General features: G+C 38.0%; 2 protein-coding genes across 9 annotated transcripts in view; both read left to right on the plus strand.

Annotated features, from left to right (window-relative positions):
- Scai (suppressor of cancer cell invasion) overlaps window positions 1–12,843 on the plus strand; it is a 99,442-nt gene extending 86,599 nt beyond the window's left edge. For both annotated transcript variants that reach the window (XM_028754708.1, XM_028754709.1), the window contains 4 exons: window positions 4,833–4,905; window positions 7,495–7,668; window positions 7,852–7,952; window positions 12,631–12,843. In XM_028754708.1, the coding sequence (XP_028610541.1) occupies window positions 4,833–4,905; window positions 7,495–7,668; window positions 7,852–7,952; window positions 12,631–12,777 (495 nt within the window). In that variant the 3' untranslated portion in view covers window positions 12,778–12,843. The remainder of the gene's footprint in view (window positions 1–4,832; window positions 4,906–7,494; window positions 7,669–7,851; window positions 7,953–12,630) is intronic.
- Window positions 12,844–22,773: 9,930 nt separating this feature from the next.
- The window catches only part of Golga1 (golgin A1), a 47,813-nt gene continuing 44,734 nt past the window's right edge, over window positions 22,774–25,852 (plus strand). For 3 of the 7 annotated variants that reach the window (XM_028754682.1, XM_028754683.1, XM_028754684.1), the window contains exons 1-3: window positions 22,845–22,890; window positions 23,591–23,639; window positions 24,557–24,820. In XM_028754682.1, coding sequence (XP_028610515.1) covers window positions 24,686–24,820 — 135 coding nt within the window. In that variant the 5' untranslated portion in view covers window positions 22,845–22,890; window positions 23,591–23,639; window positions 24,557–24,685. Of the gene's footprint in view, window positions 22,935–23,188; window positions 23,278–23,590; window positions 23,640–24,556; window positions 24,821–25,852 lie in introns of those variants that run through there. The other 4 variants (XR_003709660.1, XM_028754680.1, XM_028754679.1 and 1 more) reach the window with 3 other exon arrangements.

Consider the following 25,852-nt stretch of genomic DNA (forward strand, 5'->3'; position numbering starts at 1 on the left):
ATGTGGAGTTTGTCTGTGGTGAATAAATCTTTGGTTGAACATGTCAGGGTCTGTTAGATGATTGAATTGGTTAAGTTGGAGTTTTCTTCATGGTAATGACAGTTCTCAGCTGTTATCTCTTTACTTACTCACTCTTGAGCCTGCCTCACATCTTCTCCTGGGACCTTTGCAGGCTTTCCATATTTCTTAGCTTCTTTAGTATGTTCTATCATCATGTTTCTCTGTTGAGGATTCTGCTTTGCCCTCCACCCCGCCTCCACCACCACCACCACCCCCATCCCCTCGGCCTGCTTTAGACCCCATGCTTTAGATCCCATTGTCTCTTTAGCAGTGTCTAACACATTATTAATCCATCATGAGTTTCATGTTGTGGTGTAAGCATTTTTATATATTCTATTGCTTATTACAGTTTACTATTTTTAGTCTTTGCTTTTACTTCTTTGAGCTCAATAAACAGTTATTAGTCTTGTCTATCACATAATTCCTATACTTGAATCTATTTTTGCTATTTAAGATGGCATTTTCAGTGATTGTGTTTGCGAATGTTTAATTTTGAAGTTTAAATTTTTATTTTGTTTATGTGTATGCATTATGATTTCATGGGGGGCGGGGGAGCATGCTTGCACATGGGTAAGCTTAAACTTATCCTTAAAATTGGAAGAACTTCATGGAGCCTTCAGTTATAGGAGGTTTATGTTTGCTTATATAAAACATCTAGAAGAGCCGGGCGGTGGTGGCGCACGCCTTTAATCCCAGCACTTGGGAGGCAGAGACAGGCGGATTTCTGAGTTCGAGGACAGCCAGGGCTACACAGAGAAACCCTGTCTCGAAAAACCAAAAAAAAAAAAAAAAAAAAAAAACCATCTAGAAGAACCACCAGCTTAGGACCTTTTGGAGGATATTACCTGGATAGTAGATACTTGGGCTGACCTGCAGGAACTAATTTAGGAGAACAGTGTGTCTTGAACTCAATACCAGGACACATTACTCTACTACTCTGTGGGTACTAATAGGAGAACATGTGAGTGTTGGTTTTACTTCATTCTTGATTTAATGGTGTCACCCTGTAGGATTCTTCTCTAATGTGGGCAAAATATGAATCCCTTGCCATCTCTGCCCTTTTCTAGGTGTGACATTGAAAACCTAAGTTCAGGTTACTAGTTTGCCTTAAGCTAGCCAAGGTCAGGCCTTAGCTTATTTTTCCCAGTGTCTTCTAGTGGTTTTTCTTCATGTCTCTAACCATCTTTGAGTGTCTCTGGGTTCCGTTTCTGTCATCTTATTTTGCAGCTATAGCAGACCCCCTTATGCTCATGACTTCATTACTGTTTTGCTACTGACTTCTTCCAGGTGTGGTACCTTCAGGTCAGACCTCTGTCTCTAAAAGTCCATAAATAATATTATATCTACCTACTCTATAGCTAATTGAAAATTGTTTAAGCAATTGTAAACTAACAGAAACAGTCATACCAAAACAATTTAAGACCACTTGTACCTCTAGACTCCCATGTTGGTTAGTGCCTATTTTGCTGTTTATACTTGTTCTGGCTGAAAGTCTTGCCTTTATTCTTGATGTTAGTATCCTTCCCTCTTATAGCATGAAACCTTGTAAGATCTAACTAAATGTCCAAAATCTCATGGACTTCATTGTCCCCCCAGCCCATGCTGCTGTTCCCACTCACCTGAGATGTCAGAGATGGCCGCAAGCACTTTTACCTGCTGAGCCATTTTGCTAGCTATACCTTGTTATTTTAAATAGATAGATACTTTTTTTTTTTTTGTAGGTTTTTTGAGACAGGGTTTCTCTGTGTAGCCCTGGCTGTCCTGGAAAACTCACTCTGTAGACCAGGCTGGGCTCAAACTCAGAAATCCACCTGCCTCTGCCTCCCAAGTGCTGGGATTAAAGGTGTGCGCCACCACCGCCCGGCAATAGTCTTTTGCTAGGACCTAGGATTTGCCTATCACTCTAAGTTAGTTGTCCCATGAGCCCCAAGTTCAACATTATAAGCACATGTTACTGCATTTTGCTTTTTCCACATTTGTTAGATATTGAACTCGGGTCCTTATGCTTATTTGGCAAGTATTTTACCAACCAAGTCCTAAAATTTAAATATAATCTGATATGTTAGACATGGTCACCTGTGCTTATAGTTTCAAATATTTAGAAGGTTGAGATGGGAGGTTCACTTGATCCTATGAATTAAAATCCAGTCTAAGCAACATCACCATACCCTGTATTTATGTGAATAAAGAATATATACCTGGTATTGTCTATCAGAGGACCTCAAATGCACATAATTTAAAGGAGGATTTAGTACTTAGCATATAATTATGTGAAGACTTAGTACAATAAGATGATAATTGCAAAATCAGCAATGGATAAGGAATGTAGGGGAGCCTGGAGAAAACCAGTTCTAAATTTCCAAGTTGCTGGCCCAGTAGTCACACAGGATGCACTTCATTCCCCAGTAACAAATTCCAGCTATGTGGATTAAGTGCTTTCTTTGAGAGATGCTTATTACAGGGCTTGGGGTGCAGATCAGTTAGTAGAGTGTTTGCCTACCATTCGTGAAGCTCTGGCTTGTATTCTCAGTTACTTGGGACATAGAGGCTGGACCATCAGAAGCAGACAAACCTGGATTTTGTGAAACCCAGTCACAAAATTTTAAAGACTGACTTACTAGAGAACTAAAGTCAGGGATGTTATTGAGAATTGATTACTAGGGTATCCTCTGCCAGGCTTCCAGAGGAAACATTGAATATTGGGGTTCCTCTTGAAGTGTCTAATTTGCCCTACCTAGACAGAGTAAGCCCAGTCATGTGACTCTTCCCACATGTAGCTTCCAGAAGCCAGCCAAAGCTAACTTTACAAGCTGGCTCTCAGGCCTATTGTAATACTACACAATATGTTTTCGTGTGTGTGTGTGTGTGTGTGTGTGTGTGTGTGTGTGTATCAGAGACAAAAAATTGATTAACAGGCAGAAAGAGGACACCTTGAAGGAAATGAATGACAGTGCAAAGACTAGGACCCACAGGTATTTCCAAAATGTGGAATAATGCCGTGATCGTTTTCTTCAAAATCCAAGGACCTCATACATGATAGGCAAGCTTGGCGGAGGGGGGGTGGTGTTTCTTTCATTTGTTCATTTGTTTTTTTTTGTTTGGAGACATAGTCTTATGGAGCACAGGCTGGCTCCAACTATCTGCACCTCCCAAATGCTGGGATTGCCAGTATTTCCACCTTGCATGGCTTAGAGTACTGTGCTAGGTTTTTGATTTTTATATAATTGGCTTTATTACTCTTAGCAATAGTAATAGTTAGGAAGAGCTTTCAGGCCACAAAAATAACTTGCTATGTTTTGGGCCTTTTTTCATTTAGATTTTTTATTGCTTAATATTCTTCCAAATATATAGCACAGGGTATGGAAACCCTAGATGTGTAGAAATCACTATGTTATACACACATCAGTCATATATGTTTTCAGGTCCTTTTCTGCATGTTTCATTCTGTTCCATTTGTTTTCTTATATATCACTCTTATACCAGTGCTTGAATAGTTACTGAGTCCTCTTTTTTACTTTCCTGACTAATTTTACTGTGTAAACGTCAACATTTTTTTTTCTTTTTCTTTGCTTCTGTTTTGGGTTTTTTTGTTTGGTGGTTTGGTTTGGTTTGGTTTGGTTTGGTTTGGTTTGGTATGGTTTGGTTTGGTTTGGTATGGTTTGGTATGGTATGGTATGGTATGGTTTGGTTTGGTTTTCTTGGCTTTTGGTTTTTGGTTTTTCATGACAGGGTTTCTCTGTGTAGCTGGTTGTCCTGGATCTTACACTGTAGACCGAGCTGACCTCGAACTCACAGAGATCAGCCTGCCTTCACCTCCCAAGTTCTGAAATTAAAGGTGTATGCCACCACCGCCAGACACATTTTCTTTTTTTTTTTTTTTTAGGTTTTTCGAGACAGGGTTTCTCCATACAGCCCTGGCTGTCCTGGAACTCACTCTGTAGACCAGGCTGGCCTTGAACTCAGAAATCCACCTGTCTCTGCCTCCCAAGTGCTGGGATTAAAGGCGTGCGCCACCACCGCCCGGCCACATTTTCTTATTGCGGGGGAAAAATACTAGTAGCTTTTTATTGAGATTAGTTGAAATTGTGATGCATTATTGTCATGACATTTTAGGGTGAGTTTATCAGTAAGAACATACAATGTGTCTTTCTATTTGTATGTCTTAGGTTTTACCCTTTAGAATTTTTAACTCTTTGGCTTGGCTTATTCAGTTTCATCCTAGGAATTATATATACCTTTTTGTTGCTTCACCAAATAATTTGCTATTAAAATTGTGTTTATTATAATACATCTACCTTAAGAGAAATAATATCCTAAATTATGCAGAGTCCACTTGCAGTCTGAATGTGCACTTAGATCTTGTTGTAATGAGCGCTTCAATATTATCTTGTGTGAGGTGTTGCCATGAGTTTCAGGAAGGGAAGTACCTTTGAGGCAGAAAACTAGATCTTCTTGAAAATGGGCACTGGTGTATCCCGTGGGAACACTGTTTCTAGAGACCCAGATGACCTGCACCAGCAAAGCTACAATTACATATCCGCTGTAATGTTAAAGACCAATAGTCTATGTAGTGAACTTCACTGTTTTGGTGGCAGTCCTTTTTAGCAAGTTGGTATTGAGACATGAATCATGTCTGCAACTGCTGCTATTCCCACATCTGTTTATAACTTTAAAAACCCAATCTATACACTAGTGATATACACTGGAAAATTACTAGGTAATTACAATTTGTCAAATCTTTAATAAAAGTCTTAAATTCTTATATATTGCAGAATTTTACAAATTTGTTTGGACAGCCACTCGTCTGCCTTCTTTCTCCCACAGCATATCCAAAAGCTTTGCAAGGTAAGTTCTCGGTGCCTGATACACCAATAGGTCTTAATGAATAAAGACTATATTTGTTATGACCTCCCATCATGGTTAGACATGTATGTGTGATACTTGTAGCAAGCGTTAATCTGAAATATACCTGGAATCCTTGCGGACAAGGCTTCCCTAATGTGCTACATATGGTAATTCATATCTGAAAAAGCAGTAGTTTGATCCCTTGCTGATGGAGATCTCCTGGCTTTTTTAGATTTAAAAATTGGTTCTGATTTTTCTTGTCATATCCAGATAACATGATTTTTCTACATCTTTGATTACGTACCTTAGACATCTTTGAAGACCATAGAACTGCTGGCCTAGGAAACTTCTCAGGCTGTGTCTAAGAGTTAGGATACTTGGGTTGACACAACTTCAAAGGCTTTTTCTTTCTTTTCTTGTTTTGTTTTCTGTGAATTTTTATCTTATACTTTTAAAATAAATATTTCTTCAGAATTCATCAGAAGGACAAGTTTGTTTGGGCCATTTCGCCAGTGGCTACAAAGGGAAGCCTTTTGCCCTTAGTATTTTGTCCTCACTAGGTTACACATAAGATCTAATTCTAACTCCCAGTCATTTCCTAGGTCAAATGCTAAGTGAGACTTCACACTGTCTTAGCAGTACTTGAACTGTTTCACTGTCTCCCTGACTGTGAACAGTGCCGATGTCTCTCTGTGGGAGATGGCATTTCACTGCTACTTCCCAGCCAGAAGTCCTGTCTGCTGACATAGTTTGACACAGGAAGTGATGGTCAGCACTTGAATGCCTGAGAGAAGCTGGAGACTTACACCGTTGTTTTAAGGTAAGTTCTGCTATTTAACAGGAAAAATCTTGTAGCAGTTCTAAGTTCACATAACTAAAACCAAATCCTAAGGGATAGAACTTACCTTCAAACAACGGTAAAATTCTCCTGCTTTGAGGATTTTGCATCCTGTTTCTTACTGTTTCTGGAGGAATGTAACCTCTTCCCACTACTAGAGAGTGCTGTCATCATCCTGTTCTAATGTAGTTTTATTTAAAACTACATGGTCAAGTGTTGATACCAAAATTCAGTTAGAGAATTCAATACACAGAGGAGGAAAACACAGACTTAAGGATGCCAACTGAATTTGAGTCCCAACCTAGCCTCTTGTTAGCTTGTTAGCAAAGTCTCTGTGACTTTGAAATGTTATTAAGCCATTTTGTGCCTCAATTACTTCATCTATCAAATAATAATAGTACTTAACCCTGTAGCATAGTGCTATGTATCTAGAAAGCACTCAGTATATGCTGTTAATAATTCATGTTCTTAATAGTTTTTTTGCCTAGCATCCTATCGTTATACTATAAAATTTAGACTACAAATACTTTTAAGTAAAATTCAGCCACCAGACAGATTGAATATTCTTATATTGAAAACATTTAGGATTTATTCAATAACATTGTTACAACAGGACTTGGGTATTCTAGCCACAAAGTAGTAGATGTATTTGATAAGTTTCCTACATTTTTGATGCCTGTAGCTCTATCTCCTTAGTCAAGACATACGTTATTCATTCAGTATAGTGCTTAAGATTTATTTATCAGGCATTGTGCTAGACACTGGGGAACAGCATTGCATCTGATCATACAGTTGTTTCTTATAGAACCAATGCCTAGTAGAAGGTAGAGATGACCTAGCAGGAGGAAGCATGGGAGAACAAACAAGGAACTGTTACTAACAGTTAACAGAGGAGTAAGCAAGGAGAGGGATGGTAGATAGAAATGAAGAATGACTGAACAGGAATGTTTCAGACAAGAAATTATATTTGTCATAGCCCTGAGCTATGAGAGTGGTTAAAGTAGTGCCTCTGGCAATGGACTGTGTGACTGAATGATAAAAATCCTTTCAAGATTGATGATATGACTGGAGAGATTTGAGTGAAAATGTTCAACAAAGGAGGGTGAAAGAGCATGGACAGAGAATGAGTTAGAGGGACACTGAGAGAAGTAGTAGATGGTGGGGTTGGGAGCTCAACCATGGACTGAGAGCTGAGATCGGAGTATATAGTGCCAAAGAAAGAAAATGTTGACATTAAAGAGCCAGCCAGAGAGCCGGATGTGGTAGCACATACCTAGCATCCCACACTTGGGAGGTAAAAAGACAGGAGGATCAGGAATTCAGGGTTGTCCTTAGCTACTTCATGAGTTCAAGGCCAGCCTAGGTTCCATAAGACCCTGTCTCAAAAAGGGCCTAAGTTACAGAGAAAGAACAAGTCATGAAAGTTGGTAAATCAGATGCTCATCAGATTTTTACATCATGGATGCTTCATGGTCAACACTTGCCACGTTCAGATGAAGTTGGCTCGTTGTTCAGGTAATAAATGTACTTATTTATCATTCATAATGAAGGAGGCTCAGTATTCTTATTTTATTTAGAAGACAGTTGCCTAGGATGTGTTTTCATAGCTTCATAAAGAATTTACCTTGTTGAATTGTGATTTGCTGATACAGCTTTAATTTTATACATTATCAGTATATTAAAATATTCCTCATGTGTTTGCTAACCCTTTGTAAAACTCTTGTCTGTATGTAACGTGTTTGTTATTACAGATCAGTCTCAGAGAGGTAGCCTCTTCACGCTCTTTTTGAACAATCCTCTAATGGCCTTCCTATTTGTGTCTGGATTGTCAAGCATGCGTAGAGGCCTGTGGGAAAAGTGTCAAGAATATCTTCGAAAAATCAACCGTGATATTGCCCAGCTACTGACCCATTCACGTTCAATAGGTACCCTGCTAATCTACCTGAACACTTAACTAAGCTTACTGTAGTGGCTTAAATGGTTTCCTGCTATATATTGTATAGGTTTTTTTAAAGGTACTTGTCGCAGATATGAAAATCCTTAACTTAGTTCCCTATTGAAGTGTCATTTTCATGTCACCTCCTTTCACTGTCCCTTCCTCTCTGCAGATCAGGCCTTCCTCCAGTTTTTTGGAGATGAATTTCTTCGATTGCTTCTCACAAGGTTTGTCTTCTGTTCAGCCACCATGAGGATGCACAAGGCCTTTCGGGTAGGCAGAGAACCATTAAAAACCAAGTTCACCATTTTAATTTGTTATTGAGTGTTGTTTATTATATTTTACTTACAATAAATAAAGTCTAAATAGATCCAGAATAGTATTTAGAAGTAAGCATGCGTAGCATTAAGATGAATAGTATTGTAGGCACAGTGGTGCATGCTTGTAATCCCAGAACTCAGTAGTTCAAGCTCAGCCTGGAATTCACAGTAAAACCGTATCTTGAAAAGCTGAAACGAATAGATAGAAAAGGATTAACAATACTGTGACACATGTTCCCATTAGGAACATTTTCATGGGCTGCTTAATTCCCAGTACTTCAAAGATAGAGATCCAAGTTCAAGGTCACCCTTGGCTACCTATTGAGTTTGAGGGTAGCCTGGGGATATATAAGACACTGTCTTTACTTGGGAATACTTGGGTCCTGCCAAATCTCTCCTCAAATGCAACTGATCCCCTGAGTGCTGTAATCATTTGCCTTTTATGGAAATCTTGTATATTTTCATTCCTGTCTAGTCACATATGACTGGTTTATATTGCTTTATTTCACCTAGCGGTGTTCTGAGGGCTAGAGATATAGCTCAGTGGTAGAATGCCCACCTACTGGGCACAATGTCCTGAGTTCAATCAGCAGCACCACTAAAAACTTAAATATATATATACACCCTTGTACATGCATATATATGTACATGTATGAATGGCATGTTGCTATGAGGAGCCAAGTCGATTACAGTTTTCATTCTTTGGTACTGACTCAGGTACTTACCATTCTACCAATAATGGATATTTGGATTGCTTCCAGATGTTTATTATTATATAAATGATACAGTAATAGTTGGTGCATGCCTTTAATCTCAGCACTCAAGAGACAATCAGGAGGCTCTCTCTGAGTTAGAGGCCTGCCTAGTCTACATAGTGAGCTCTAAGCCAGCCAAGGCTACATGATGAGACCTTGTTTAAAAAAACTAACAACGAATAAAAAGACCAATAAGACAAAGAATAACAATAATAAATAAAACAAAATGCACACAAAACACATGGGATGTATTTTATGTTGGCCAACTAATCTTGGACATGGGATCTATCCTGGAATATGATTGATAAACCTAGTGATACACCATTGTAGAAAACTCATTTTCCTTTTCCCAGAAGGTAACAATGCTTCTTGGTTGGGGTTAGGATTTTGTCTGGTTTGTACCTGTGCTGGTCCTTCTGCATCTATCTGTCTCTGTGAGCTCATGTGTATATCACCCTTGTGTGTCTAGAAAGTCTTTTCACCTCTTCTTTTGCATGGATCCCTGAGCCCTGGGTATTACAGGGCTTCCTTGAACAAGCTCTCTATTTAGTTAAGCATGAGGCTTCTTATATAGCTTAAAGCTGTTGTCTTTTAGCTGGAGCAGACACTCTGCTAGATTCTAACTTAACCTGACTCCCCCACCACACATACAATGTCCCTGTCACAGGAGTAGCTCTTTACCTTCCTGCTCCTTTCCATTCTCTTCCAAGTCTGCCTTCTTCATCTCCCCCTCCCCAGCCCCTCATTTTCTCTACTTTTCTCCCCTTGCTCCCCTCTCCCCCTCCTCCTTCCAGAAGTCCTGTCCCCACCATACTTTCTGCCCCAGGTCCAAATGTCTGCTCTTTATTGCGCAAAACCCATATTTCAGTCTGAACCACTCAGCAGCAGAACATTGCCTGATTCATTTCTTAGGGTTGCCTTTAGGTAATGAGAGTTGCCTGACCTTCATCTTTTGGGCAGGTGAGGGAAAACAAGCATTTACATATGGAAGACTGGGTGATGGGCCATAGAAATGACAGTACCAAAATCCTGCCAGCATTTAACTCTCCACCAAGAATTAACAACTGAGACGGGAGTAGTGGCGCACGCCTTTAATCCCAGCACTTGGAAGGCAGAGACAGGCAGATTTCTGAGTTCAAGGCCAGCCTGGTCTACAAAGTGAGTTCCAGGACAGCCAAGGCTTCACAGAGAAACCCTGTCTCAAAAAACAAAAACAAAAAAAAAAAAGAATTAACAACTGAAAATACAGGGACACACCTTCATACAATGTGAAGAAAGGTATCCCAGCACCTGGGATTTGGAATAATGAAACCATCTGTTTAGGATTGAATGCACCACAATCCCATTCTCTCCACATTGTCCAGATGCAGGTCTTCATGTTGTACTATCTACTGCAATAAGTTTCTCTGATAGGATTTGGGAGAATGCACTGAACTGAGTCCTGGCCAAGTTGGTGCTCAGGGTTTTTGGGTTTTAATGTTATCCATTGCATTTTTTTTTACTTTAGTATAGAATGTTAGGTTTTTTGCTTTTCTCTCTCTCTCTCTCTCTCTCTCTCTCTCTCTCTCTCTCTCTCTCTTTAAGATTTATTTATTATATATGAATACACTGTAGCTGTCTTCAGACACACCACAAGAGGGCATCAGATCTCATTACAGATGGTTGTGAGCCACCATGTGGTTGCTGGAATTTGAACTCAGGACCTCTGGAAGTGCAGTCAATGCTCTTAACCACTGAGCCATCTCTCCAGCCCTCTCTCTCTCTTTAAAGCTTTTTACAACTTGTAGTTTCAAAGTATTCTGCTACATAGTTTCATCTTGTTTCTAGTTCGGCTTTGTATAATTGATACAGTCTCACTATTTAGTCCAGCCTGTCCTTGAACTTTCTATCCACCTGCCTTAGCCTCCCGAGTGCCAGGATTATAGGTATGCCCCACAATGTATGCTTACTGTTAAGTGCACAGAACTGAAGTATACATTGTATTATTGTGAATGCAAACTTGTACTAAACCACAGGACAGCATCATTTCAGAATGTTTCCTCTCAAACCCTTCTGGTGAGTCTATGAACCACTACATCACAGAGCACTACTCATAGTTTTATACTGCCATAGAATGAACCTGAATCACATTGGATAGGATCTTGTGTAAAGCTCTTTACCAATATTAGTGCATTTTTTGTTTCATATATCACTAGCTTGTCATTATTTTCATTTATTTTTGTGTGTGTAAGTGTTTTGCTTGCATGCATGTATGTATATCACATGAATGTCTGGTGCCCACAGAAGCAGGAAGATATCATCAGATCTCCTGGAACTGGAGTTTGGGTGGTTTTGAGCCTCCGTGTGGGTACTGGGAACCAAGCCCAGATCAACAAGTGTTCTGAACCACTGAGCTGTTCCTCCAGCTCTACTTAGTTCATTTGGTTTCTGAGTAATAGTCCATTTGTTGTCATGTTGTTGCTGATCACCTGCACAGCTGTAATATTAGCTGTCAATGAAACTCTGCTTCAGTACAAAGTAGAAGACTTAGTGTGAGTCTTTGCAGACATATTTTGAGTTTTGACTTTGAATTTTCGTTCACATACAGAGAAGACTTTAATAAAAGTATCTTTTATGCTGCCTCACCACTAGGCTTCAGCTTAGTCAGCAACTTTAACTTTTTAACTTGTATGGAAACACAAGGTCTTCTTATTTTCAGTCTCTTCAAAGATGATCATTAGGAAACTCAGACATCACTACCCTGCCTCTATTCCTACTTCCTTGTCCTCTCCACTGACACGACCCACTGTCTTCTCCTATCACTAGTTTGCTTTTCTTTTGTGATTGACATCCAGTGTGAGTTCACTTTGTCACATGTGTCTTCTACTGTACTTCCTACTTTTTGAGTTTTATTGACAGAAAGTTGATGTGTGTTCCATTTCTAGAAACTGCCAGGCCATTTTTCAACACAGGTCATTAATACTCCCTTGGCAAGGTATGAAAGGTCTTGTGTACAGGCTGCACTGGGTGCCACAGACCTACAGTCTGAGCCCATCCAGGTGGGTGGGCTCCAATCCACCTTTCACTCATTAGGAGTGGTAGTTGAATATCTTTCCATTTAACAATAAGTTTATAAGACTAAGCTTTTTTTTTTTTTTTCCAAAGGGCAGGGGGTTTATTCAGGGCAGAGGGCAAAGGTAGGGAGAGAAACGGGAGAAGATGGTGGAGAAAGAGAGAGAGGGGGGAGAGAAGTGGAGGCCGGCCATGACCACATGGAGAGAGGGGGAAGGGAAGGGAGGAAGGGCGAGGAGGAGCTAGAGGCAAGAGAGTAAGAGCAAGACTAAGTTTTTTAAATGCTGAGAAAATTCAACTAACTAAGTTTTCTTTGGTGGTTGGTTTGGTTTTTTCAGGTATCTAAAAAATCTTTTCTGTTCTAAGTTTACAAAGGTTTTTTTCTCTTCTGGAAGTTCTTATTTTAGATTTTGTCTTTTTACTCATTTTGATTTCTACTACAGCTTTTTTATACATGTAATGAGTTTTGGGACCTTTTTGTTTAGTTCTATGTGTGGAACTCTCTGAGAATTTGTATAAATTTTCAGAGTATAGAATATAGAGCCTAATAGCCCATATGAAGCTATATTGAGAGATTAAAATTGTCACTTGTTAGTAATTCAGTACAGTAGCCAAATGTGGTTGTGCTCTCAGGAGGCTGATAAAGTACGTTACCACAGGTTTGAGGAATAACAAGATCCTGTCTAAAAGTCAAAAAATAAACAGTTATCCTAGTAATAATAACTGGTAAGAGAAGAAAATAAACATTTAACTGCTCCTTAATACTGGTAAGTCAAGTAATTTCCTCCCAGCACTCAGTGACGCATGACTTTCCTTATTTACCAGGAAACTCGAAATTACCCAGAATCCTATCCACAACTGCCAAGAGATGAAACTGTGGAGAATCCTCACCTTCAGAAGCACATTTTGGAATTGGCCTCCATTCTGGATGTTCGAAACATCTTCTTTGAGAATTCTATGGATGACTATTAAAACCCTCTTGATTAAGAGTTTTTCATTTTCCACAGATTTTAAATGGTGCAGTTTTTTAATGTAATGACAGAGACATAGTGTGTTACTTGGTTTTTATTTTTGGATTTAGGAACTACCATTTTAAAAGCAAACTGAAAAAGTTCAAACTTTTAGGGTAACTTTTAAAACAAAATCTTTAAAGTCTTTTAAAGTTTCAATCTTGAAATTTTTATTTTTTGGTTTTGACATTAGATACTTCCAACATCTACCCCTATATTCAAATAACTACTATTGCCACCTTAAGAAGAATATTGTTTATTTTTACATAATGAGAACAATCCATAAGTTAAACTTGGACCTTTAAATGTCTAGATTTGGGAAATACCTAATTGTTCATAGTGGTGGCCACATAGACTATTGAAAATCAAGAGCAGAGCCCTTCTGTGGAGTTTCTTTTTACTCCACTTTAAGTAGGAACATAAGTTATTCTCTGATGTGCAAACTGATGTCTTGAGATCTCTGAATTTCATTAAGTGATGTCAAATTTTTAGAACCTGTTTAGAATTGGTTTGCATCTGGAAATTGGTATTTTAAATGACAGATATTACTTAGAATGTGAGTACTATTATTGTAAGATTTGTTTGCGTATTTTATTTTCTTTGTGGTCTTTGAATGCTAAAAATGCGAAGGAAAATACTTTTAAATATTTCAGCCAAAAATCAGGTCATTGGTTTCATAATCCTGTGATGTCTCCAGTAGGATTTCTACGAAGACTTCATTGGTTGGCTTTAAACAGTGTTATGATCGATTATCCTTGGTATACTCACTGCACAGTTTCTAGTCTTTTTTTCATATCCAAGTTTCCAAGGCATCAATGTTAGAGAGACTGTAAAAATGAGTTGAGGATAGCTAGGTGTTAAGAAAGTAAGTCATAAGTTAATTTTGTTTTGACAATTTGGAAGTAAGATATTAAAATTCCCTGTGTTTTATTATTTTATGTTCATGTATAAGTTGTTTTATTATTTTAAATAGGACTCAGTATGTAATATAAAGAGTTTTGTATGTTCTTCCCCTCCATCTCCTTGATAATCTCTAAGGCACTAGCTGTGAAGGTTCTTCCTTCCTGGCCTCTTTGAGTTGCATGGCATTTAAATTCAGAAATCCGTGAATTGTAAGGCCTGTATTCACGGTCTGCCCAACAGTTCCTGGAGAAATGAAGTGGTTGTTTTCAGGACTTCTTTCCTGTGTTCTTAAGGACACTTTTGATGTGGTACTTTAACCTGGTTACTCTCACTAGAGTATCACGTGGGTGTAAGTTGTGGCTGTATCTGCTCCAGTGCACTTACTTTGTGAAGTCCAGGTTATGGTTGGGTCAGGAAATTTTATTTGCTTTTAAAATTGCTGTATGTTCTTTCAGACAGTATTTTTGAAAGCTTAGAAAAAGATTAATTGGAAAGAGCCCTTCTAGACAGAGGTTTTTCTTTTTTAAAAGTCCTACTTCCATTTGTTTGCAAATCATGATTTTCCTTTTTTTTTTTTTTTTTTTTAACTATCCTCCTGAAGTGTAGCAGTAATTGGTCATTAGCTGTCTGGCCTCTGTTTCAGTTCCCTTAAGTACTGACCAACAACAACCACTTTCCTGTTCCCTGACATCTAAAGTGGCCCAGACCTTTTGCTAAGCATAAGGACCACTGGTTTCAGAAGCAAGAGGTCTGAGTTCTAATCCTGGCTTTTGTAGTAACAGCATGATGTCCTTTGACAGCCAGATAGCTGCACGGGTCTGCATTTTAGCACTCTTCATATAAAATAGAGCTACTCTCCTAAGATCCTATTCCTGTCTGTGATTCTACAGTATGGAGCGTTGGTTCCAGAAATGTTGATTTCCTCCCCATTGCTTCCAGAAAAGTTGATTTGTGTGGTTTTAGCACTATAACATCCTTTCTATATCATGTTTACTAAGATGGTTCAAAACAAACCCAAAACCGCTAGGTCCTACTTGACTGTTTTGAGACTTGCTTAAAGTGACTTTCCTGGAGAAATTAAATTAGACCTTCCATGGTCAGAAAAATGTATGTTAGAGATCACAGTGTAAAACTAGATTATAACGTGGTTCTTAAACTAATAGTAATGCAGTTCCTAACTAGTGGTTAAAGATATAAAATGGACCAAAACTGAGGCTGTAGCTTCATGGTAAAGCATTTAGCTAGTATTTAGAAATCCCCATGTTTGTTCTCCATCACTAGGGGGAAAAAATTTTAAAGAAAGAAAACAATAGAACCAATTTTGAGCTGGGTATGGTGATGCATGCCTTTAATCCCAATGCATAGGAGGCTAAGGCAGGAAGGTTGCAAGGTCAGAGCTAACATAGATTGTATAGCAAAAGTCCATCTCAAAAATAATTGCCAAGAGATCTGAAATCTTTTGAGAGTAAAACTGTAGTAGGAAATTTGAAGAAACTTTAAAAAAAAAAGTTATGCCTTTAAAAATAAAAACAAACATGTGTCACACCACATTTTTTTTTAATGGCATGTGAAATATAAGCAGAGAAGATTTAAAAATCCTTGCCTTGAGGACTAAGATTGTGGCTTAATATTAGAACCTTACCTAGCATGCATATATCCCTGGTTTCCATTCCTGGTACTTAGAGGTACAGCAAGATCATCGGAAGTTCAAGGCCCTTAGCCATATAGAGTAGGTTTAGACCAGCCTGCGCTACGGTATGAGACCCTTTCACAGAAATAGATTTGTCTATTTTAAACCCCGTTTAATCTTAGACTTTTTAAAAACTTGAATAGTAAAACTAAAAAAAGCAAAGCTGAGGGAGCAACATTTTTGTACTCAAATTGCACAAATTTCTCTGTAGATTCTGATAAAGTTTCTGGTGTCTTAAGAATCACTATAAACAAACTAGAAAGAATCAGACTGTAAGAGACTGGTTATGCACAAAGCAAAGTGAAGCACAATGGTATTTTCTCCCTGAATCCATGTATTTCTGATACAAAAGCAGCCACCTTTCCTGTCTTATAGAAAGAAACCTGAGATGTCAGAAGCTGCTGGCTATTTGGTGATAGACATATAAACACGAGCTCATCTCAGCCCAGTTGCTCAGGCTTCTTTCTGTAATAAACAGGAGGGAAAATTTTAGAACTGTAAAATCTTAACATAAAAATTAAGATTTTTTTCTCACTGTTTTGGATATTCAAACCAGACAGGATAAGGTTCAGGCATAGAGTGCTTGCCTAGCATCTGCAAGGCTCTGTGTTTAAATCCCAGTACAATGAATATTCATGCCAGTGAATCGGCCACCACTAGTAATTTTTATTAATTATAAAATCAGATTTTTTTTCTTTGATTTTAGGCAGGATATATTCTTTTTATGTAAGTATTTCCCTCCTAGGAAGTGGTGCTCTCAAAAACTTTCAAAGCACAGAATTTATTGTGCCCTTTATGCTTTTTAACAAAGTTAAAATGTTTCACAGTTTGGGAATTGAAGTATAATTTGTTCTTATTTGAGGTTTTCCTGACTCGAGGTCTGGGTTTGGAGTTGGGTTTTGTTTTTTCTCCTCTGTCATGTAATAGAATTTCCTTAAATAGTTAATGATACTGAATTTCATTAATGTCAATGAAGAAGTCCAGATCAGACTTCTGAATCAGACACAGATCCTTCTGTAGCATTCTTCTCCAAGTTCAATCTCTGTCTGTGTCTGAGGGGGTTTCAACCTAGTTGAAAAATATCAGTTATCCATAGAGAGTTATAATAACTTCAATAACTAGAGAATGTTCTGGGCTGGAGATGTATTAAGGTGCCAGTGTCTGCATACTTTGGCCACTGACAGAATCATCCGTCCACTCTATGTGAGTGGAAGGCTTAATATGAATTTGAATGCCTTGAGTCTCCTGGAGATTTGGAAATGTTTCCTGTTCTCATGTTTATTTGGAGAATTTAAAGAATGTTTAGGTTGAAGGCTCTTTTTAGAACTTATTTATTTGAAATTCTTACTTTTAATGGCATGTCTATATTTTTGTGATGCGATATGAAATCTCTGTAAACTTTTTGTATATATGTGTACATATTTTTAAATATCTTGGTATGCAGTGATGCAGTGTGTGTATATGATATACCCATACCCATTGTGGGCTGATTAATTTTAGTTCTGTGAGGACATCAGAGTGGCATTGTTCATGCTACTATAATTAGGTTGTGGCTGGATATCCTTCACAAGCCTCAATTTTAAGGGGCTTGTGCTGAGATAAAATGGGCTCCTTTGGAGTTGAAATTAAGATTCAAAGATACTAAGAGTAGGCTGCATATTCTCAGCTTTAACGTTGTCTACAAACTTCCATTTAAATTGATATATTTGCTAGAAACCTGAGAAACTATGTTTGTGAAACTGAGACACCAGCAGTGTCTTAATCTATTAGTTCTTTATTTTTCTTAGCCCATATTTGAGTGTTAGTACTGAGTAGGACTTTGAGGGCTATTGAAAAAAATTTACTTTACTCTCACTTTAAAGTAGGAAATGTCTTTTAAGTTTAGGAAATAGCCATGTTTATCATTATAATATCTAATGCTAAATTTTAATTTCTGAGGGTTTTTTTTCCATCAGTATGATCATTTTATATGTGTCTCTGTGAGGCAGAAGAAGGGACATTAGCAAAAGAAGACCGGACCTCAGTGGGCTGGAGAGAGAGGAACTGGGTTGTTGGTATGTTTGTGTCTACAGCAGCTGTCTGGTTAAGTAAACTTTTCTTACTGGCATTGCATATCAAAGATAGGTATAGTCACCCTGGTCTACAGAGTGAGTTCCAGGACAGCCAGGGCTACATAGAGAAACCCTGTCTTGAAAAACCAAAAAAAAAAAAAAAAGATAGGTATATTCACCTGAAAAAATGCTTCCAGCAAATTCAGAGTCTTTGCTTTTATTGCTGAGTTCTCTGGGAATACTTTTACTATACAATTTAACCATACATTCACACACAAAGTAGGCTTCTTATGAAGTGCCTAAGAGGCTGTAAAGTCCTAGGCTTCTAGCTGAGCACAATGTGTGAGGCAGGGACAGTATCTGTAATCCCAGTTCTTAGGAAGGGGAGGTAGGAGTAAGGTAGTTTAAGGCCAGCTTCTGGTACATAGTAAGTTTAGGAGCAGCATGGGCTACAGGAAACCCTGACTCAAAAATTATAACAGACTTCGGGTGATGGTGTTGAAGTAAAATTACAGAAAATATATACGGTGTCAATTTGTGAATGTCTAGGGTTGTGCAGCATATTAATATTCTTAGTTCATGTGTTTATTTGCATGAATGAATGAAAGGGATATTTAGACACACTTCGATACATTTACTAAAAAGAATAAAGTTATTTCTGCATTGTAAAATATAACTCCAGGGCAACTTTGTACTGTATTCTTCCAAAAACCAAATCTCTCTTATTACTTGTTTCAAAGAGAAAAATCAGTTTGAGTCCATTTTACCACTTCTAAAATTATTACATTTACCCCTGCCCCATTCTTAATAAAGCAGCCAACTATTCATAACACTTTTCAATTATACTCTTTTAAATTTATTTATTTATTATGTACATTGATGTTTTACTTGCATTTATGTCTGTGTGAGAGTGTCAGATCCCCTGGAACAGGAGTTAAAGACAGTTGTGCACTGTCATGTGGGTGCTGGGAATTGAACCCTGGTCCTCTGGAGGGTAACTAGTGCTCTTAACCACTGAGCCATCTCTCCAGCCCCTCAATTATACTTTTTTTTTTCTTTTTTGGTTTTTCAAGACAGGGTTTCTCTGTGTAGTCCTGTGTCCTGAAACTCACTCTGTAGACCAGGCTGACCTCCAACTCAGAAATCCGCCTGCCTCTGCCTCCCAAGTGCTGGGATTAAAGGCGTGCGCCACCACTACCCGGCTCAGTTATACTCTTAAAGTTATCTTTTTCCTGAAATACATTAAGATGCATTAATGTGGTTTTTTTCTTTCTGATAAATCCTTTCAAAAAATGTTCACAGACTCTAATGTTGTTTTAATAACCACACCTTTTTGAAGGAAGCAGATCATATATTATGTTGTTTAAAATTCAAAGGGGCTGGAGAGATGGCTGAGCAGTTAATAAGAACACCTCTTTGTGTTTTGCTTTTCTGAGACAGAGTCTATGTAGCCCAGGCTGTCTTGGAGCTTGCTATGTAGAACAGGCTGGCCTTGAATTCACAGAGGTCCTCCTACCTCCACTTTCTGAGTGCTGGGATTAAAGTCATGTACCACTACACACATAGCTGCTCACAACCTTCAATTCCAGAACATCTGATATCTTCTGGCCTCTGTGGGCATAGACATATATGCAGGCAAAATACTCATACACCTAACTGTTTATTTTCTTTTTAAAAAACATAGTAGGGAAAAGTTGATTCTGTGCCTGTAACTTCTGTCCCAGGCAGTAACAAAACTGGTTACTTTGCAGTTCAGTAAAATAGGAATTGCTGGGAAAACCAAGCCTTTCCCCCATATTCTCTTGAATGCTTATGCACACATAGTCAACTCCTAGTCTTTCCTGAACATTGGTACTACATAATTTAACAGTAAGATAATTCATCTTCTCCAGACTAGGCCTTCCAAACTTAACTATACTTAAGTCCCATCCTCACTGAGTTCTGAGCACAGAATGTAATTCTCAACATGCATTGTATTTAGTAGAGAATAATTTATATGAAGATGGGATCAATCACTTGCTTACAGGAAAGGAAGGATGTAGGAGAACATACAGTTGGGTAAGGATAAATGCATTAAGTGTAATTTGGTACCATATAAGTATTTTCTTTGGAATTTTGAATGTTTTCTTAAGTAAAAATTAGACTTTCATTTTTACACAACACTGTTATTCATAACTGTAACACCATTTCATCATTTTAAAATATTTTATTTTTGTGGTTTTCAAATTTTAAGTTTGCAGACTACTCAAAGCAGTGGTCTTGGGGTTTTTTGTTGTTGTTGTCGTTTGTTTTATCATATTGACAGTAGATTCAGTTTTAAAAACAATTTAAAGTATTTTACATTGCATTTGACAGATTTACTTACAGACTCAGTCTCAATTTGGTCACAAAACAATGTACAAATTGCAAATATTTTTCCTTTTAAGTGGACAATTCTAGTCTGTATCCTAAGACAATCATCTTTTTATATGTAGTATTATTTGTGGCAATATCACTAATTTCAGATTTTACTTTTCTCAGATCTCAGATTTAACTTTTTAAATTTTCATTCTTATGAAATGAAAATTAGTGAACTGAGATACATCACTTTCAAATTGAAGAAAGGAATTATGGCTTAGTTTTTATATATATATATATATATATATAAGTCTGAAGTGAAAGGTAACTAAATTTTTATATTTTTTTGTATATATACTGTATTCCCCACCTCATTTAAAACTGTCATGAATGTCCATTGGTCCCTGGTTCAAAAGTGATTTATAAGCATTAGAGTTTGAACCATGAATTTTCAAGCATGAAGTCAGCATAAATAACCATTATAAAATGTCAAATGGTGTTACTTCTTTCCCCAGTAAACATTTCCAAACCACAGAGAAACGCCACTGTATGTTTACAGAATCTTAACTCCCATCCTCTTCTGCATGCCACTGATTTTTTTTCCTAAGTTAAAAGTATACAGTGGTGTATTTTAAAGTCTTCTGGGGAGGGGGGAGAACTACTTAAAGTGTTGTAACATAATAAGTTCTGTTACTGTTTCCTGAGGAATGGGTTTGTTTTTTAAGAATTATTATATCATTAAATTACAGTGTGTGGTTCAGCACAGTAATTGAGAACTTGATTTATGTGGCCATTTGTAGTTGCATAGAAGCATTCTTTTTACCACATAGACCATAATCACTAGTTTTCCAAACTTTTTTTTTTTAATAAGCCTTGTTCTTCAACTAGAGTCCTATAAGTTGTGGGATTCTTAAAATTGAGGCAGGAGGTCTTACATAGTAAGAAATGCTTAGCAGAGATTACAAGAGAAGAAATTTCCCCAGAAAAGTTACCCTCATTTTGTAACACCAATATAAGTAGTAGTTGCATTTGTCACTGAGTCGGATGAAGTAGTTAGAAGTCATTTTTTTTTTGTTTTGCTGTAAAGATTAGTATAACTAATTTTAGAAAACTTTATTTTCTGAGCAGTTTCCATCTTAAGACTTAGTGTCAATTAGCTTTATTCAAAGTATCACTAAAAGTTAATTAAATCAAGGGTTTTGGAATTTTGTTTTGTTTTTGTTTTTTAAGTTCTGTTGATTTTTTACCCTGAAAATAATGGTGAACCTGTTGTCTACACTATGTTAGGCAGAAATGCACTTGTTGAAATAGCAGAAACTATACTTGACTTTCTAGTAGTGTGAAACACTTTTTTTTAATGTGCTTGTCTGTAACTGAAATGTTATAGAATTGTAACACTGTAGGGATTATAGAGTTATATTTATTAGCTCTCAACAGATTGAAGCACAATTTTCATGTAACAATTCTTATTCAAGTGCTCTCTGTCGTAAAAATAAAGCTGATTGCCTATCTAGTTGTTCACAGATCACTATGATCCTTAAGACAGTCTTGTTCATTTGTATTAAAATTTGGGTATTGTGAGTTAATACTTTAAAATAAACTTGTCGGTCAGCTCTGTTATACAGTAAATTGTTTAGATTCACAAGTTTTATGTGTTACTGGTCAATTTTGAAGAGACTTTACCACAGTGACTAAGGGGAAAATTCTGTTGTATCATTTGACTTGAACATTTATTTGTATTGTAAAAGTCTTGTCTGTGGTGTTTCTAAATTGCTTAAACTATTCATCCTCTTAAGGATTTTTTAAAATTTGGTTTTGTTCCCTTCCAGCAGTCATTTTCTGCTTTTGTCTGTTATAGTTAACATTTTATAGACCTTAGAAATTGTCGAGTTCTTGAATATCTATTTTCTTGAGTTGATCACTTAACTCTTGTGTATGTGATTTGTCATACAGGATGTGAGCCTTTCACTTCTTCACTACATGAATTTCAGAGTAAACACTGTGATTCTACAGAGCAGATTCCATAGGCGTTCCAATATTCTTAACTGTTACACAGTGCCTGTCACTTTGAGGGCACATAAATACTAGGATGGAAAATAAAACGTTGTCTTGATGTTTGTTAAATAGATAACAAGATTACAGAATACTTGGGATTTTTTTGTGGTCAGTGTAATAAAGAACTTTGCATTGATATTCTCTAGGAATGTGTATTCATCTAGTGTGAACTCTTGTAAATGAATTTTGTATCTTGAATCACGTATATATTAAGTGTATCATCAATAAAAAAATAAACATTATTTGCTTAAAGTTTTGTGTACTTTTAGTATTATTGACAGCTGTTTCCTTGTTTCCTTAGATGCTTCTGTCTTGAGTTACAGATTCACGCTTAAATTATTTTGTAGAACATATATAATATTTTGAGAATACTGTTTTGTTTTGTTTTTCTCCCTACCTGGTTGCTACTACAACTGGGACAAGAGAAAACTATAATAGATGGAATCAACATAAACCCTTAGGCTAGGGCAGGACTGAAGCTGCTATAATGTAGAATGCTCGGTTTGAAACTGAGAAATATGTTTATCTTATTTAGGCAGAACAAAGATGTAAGGTTCTAGAAATTTAATTTGTATGGAACATCATCGCCAGGAACACAGACGGAAAAGGTGCCCATTGTAGTTTTTGGAGCACAGGCTTTCCTGTAGCCCCGAAGCCTGCCCTGGGGTACCGCACGCCTCGGGGCTCCTTCCTCTTCAGAAAGGAAGGTGGCGATCGAGGTCGGCCAGGTTGCGGTCCGCAGTCGTGCCTCTCGCTGACGTGGCAGTGGCCGGCCAGCACAGGTAGAGGTGCCCGCGCCCTGTAGCCGTTCCAGCCCAACGGCCCAAGTATCTCGGTCTTGCGCCGCTGAATAGCACAGGGCGCATGCGCGCGCGAAGAACCCAGACGACGCGCTACCACTTCCGGCGCGCGGCAAACGTGCGGTTCCGGGTCGGTGCTTGACTCGTCGGCCTGAGGTGGGGGCCAAGCGCCCTCGAGAGTCCGCGGAGGCGTGGCTGCTTTTAGACAGCAAGTGCACTACAGGAGTCCCCGGACGCAAGTAGGCCTCCCTCTCTCCCGTGGCTTCCGGCGGTCTACGGCGAGGTGGGGACATGATGGACCCCAACTCAGGGGTCGGGGCGGTGCCGGAGTGCTCAGAGAACTCGGGGGGGAGGCTGCCTCCTTGGCCTGGGGTCTGGAGCTGCCCTGCGCAACCTAAGCCAAGCCACCACTCTTTTCAGGGGCGCAGTCTCCCTACTGTCAAACAGTGGTTGAGCCCCTCCCTTGGTTGACAGCCCTAGCAGGGCCGCGGCTCCAGAGAGAGCCAGAGGGAGTGGGACCCAAATTGCGGTGACCTGCACCTCTGGACCTTAACCATCTGTCAGAACTTTGCTGTTATTTGTTCTAACAACTTAGTGCTCAGGGACCAGATCACAAGCCTGACCAGGTAAACACTTACTGTTTGTGAGAATCAGCTGAAAAATACATGTTGTCAAGTGGGAAGCCTTCGATTAATTCAAGATGTTTTGCTCAGAACTCCTAGGGAGATATGAATGTAGGAAACCAATGCTATGAGAAATTTTTTCTGCTTAAAGTGAAATTCTTAGGTTGATGACTGGGACTGAGGAGCACAGTACAGTAGTGGCAAAGTATGTTTGCCCACTTATTCAGCCCTGCCCCCTTCTTTTGTCCCGCACCCGAGGAACGTTTTGATCTTGCACTTGAAATATCCAACCTATTTTATCTTTGTTGTCACACAGGACAGTGACTTTGACCTCCAGACTGTTTTAAATATAATAGATAAGACAGGTGAGTACAGTGGTTTACAGATAATTGGGGGGTAAGGTTTTGAAGGATTTCATAGACTTAATGGATAATCTGAAGTGGTAAGGCATCATCTGTCATCTTACAACAGAGTGTATCCTTCACAAGACGTGAAAAGTTAAGGTTGAAACAGAACAGTAGGAGTTTGCTCTATTTTGTTTTTGAGACAATATCTCACTATTTAGCCCTCCCTGGCTGACCTGGAGATGTGTAGACCAGACTTGCCTTGAATTCAGAGGTCCTTCTGCCTCTGCACCTGGTCCAGTAATGTTTTAGATAGCATTGAAGGAAAGAAATTTTGAATCTCATGTTAAATATCATATGGAAGAAATTGTGGTTTGAGGTGATATTATCAAGCACAAAGAAAATTATACATTTCCACACAGGTGTGAAAAGTTAAAGGGCATCTGATAACTATAGTTAGTCTGGGTTTCTTGGTGGTTTTTTCTATGTTGTAACTTTTTGCCCCCTCTAGGAGGAAGCACTTGATTGAAAACCAGGGCTTAAGTTGCATATTTTTATCTTTTGACTTAAGGAGAAAAAAAAAACTAAAATCTTAGTAAGTATATTATTAGAAGAAAGATTTGAAACATTAAGTCATAATTACATGTTGTTGACCTGGAAAATTTTATATGTGCCATTGCTAAAACAAAAGGTTGAGGTTTGTGAGTCAGCTTTGTGTTCAGACACTAGCCCTATGTACTTAGCCATGCGGTCCTTGGCAGGTGACTCTGCCTCCTTCAGACCAGATGTCGTTATTCATATATATATAAGTGAAGCACCTAAGTGTTTTTTAAATGTTTTATAATAATGTCTGTGTATATGCTTATTACGAAACTACTTTTGAAACCTGAATCTGACAGCTGTTTAACTTGAAGCTATCTCTTTCATCTGATTTATAGATCCTGTGTTGCCAAAATTCTTTGGCCCACATTTAAGTGGGATGCAGCTAGCCTGGAGGTGTGAATGAATTTCATTCACTGAGAAGTCCAGGGGTTAAGTTTCCCCTGAAAGATACCTACACAGCAAAAATGTTTGCAAAACTAAAGAAGAAAATTGCAGAAGAGACTGCTGTTGCTCAGAGACCAGGTGGTACTACGAGGATCCCACGAACTGTGAGCAAGGAGTCTGTGGCCTCCATGGGAGCTGACTCAGGAGATGATTTTGTAAGTGTCTTCTCTTTTTTTGAATGTTTAATGGAGTCAGTATATGTTTCCTAAATACTACAGCAAGAAATCTTCCCAGTAAAAGCTTTTAGATTATTTTGTGCTTTTTCTAGTTTGTAGATGTAGAAAACTCTGCATTTCTCATTTTTCATTCTTACTAGCATTTGCCTTGTTATTTTTTATCCATTTTCCCCTGTGTATTCTGTGCATTACCCTCTTATTTTGTTTTTCCATTTATATAACTTGTACATCTTTTTTGTTTTATTAAAATTTACATCTTGCCTTGTGTGATGGTGCACACCTTTAATCCCAGCACTTGAGAGGCAGAAGCACATGAGTCTCTTTGAGTCTGAGGCCAGCCTCATCTTCAGAGCTAGTTCCAGGATAGGTAGGGCTACACAGAAAACCCTGTCTCAGAAATAAATAATGAATGAATGAATGAATGTACATCTTGTTTTCTTCATAGGCACATAAATTTTAAGTCATTGTTATCTAGTAGTGTCTGTGAATTGTGGTCTTGAGTTAGCCAGAGTGCAGTTTATTGTGAAAGTTGATGGAAAATTACCACTATGGATTCAGTACCCTATGTTAGTCATATAGTGTGTGCGTGTGTGTGTGCGTGTGCCCATGCGCCTGCATGTTTGGTAAGATTTCACAGTATGCTGCTTTTATCAGGAAAGAGTAAAGCTTGAAGATTATACTAAGTTAAATGACTTTTTAAGGGATTTTAGTTCTTGATATATTCTTATATATGAATGTATATAACATAAAAACAGGTTTATTCTCCAAGTCTACAAGGAAAGAAAGCATGTAAAGAACAATGTATATGTAAAGTGTAAGTCATGAAGCAAGTCTAGTACCCATGTAAGAAATAGAACGTAAATAATGCTCTTAAAGCCACTCATGTGCTATTTCCAAATTGCCCAGCTGTGCCAGATAGGCAGTAGCCTAAACTTTGTGTTTATCATTTTCTTGCTTTTTAAAATATCTAAACAGTTATATTTGAGCTCATGAATAATTGATTATTTAAAA

Source organism: Grammomys surdaster, unplaced genomic scaffold (assembly GCF_004785775.1).
Source record: "Grammomys surdaster isolate TR1022 unplaced genomic scaffold, NIH_TR_1.0 126035, whole genome shotgun sequence".
In the NCBI taxonomy this organism is placed as follows: Eukaryota; Metazoa; Chordata; class Mammalia; order Rodentia; family Muridae; genus Grammomys; species Grammomys surdaster.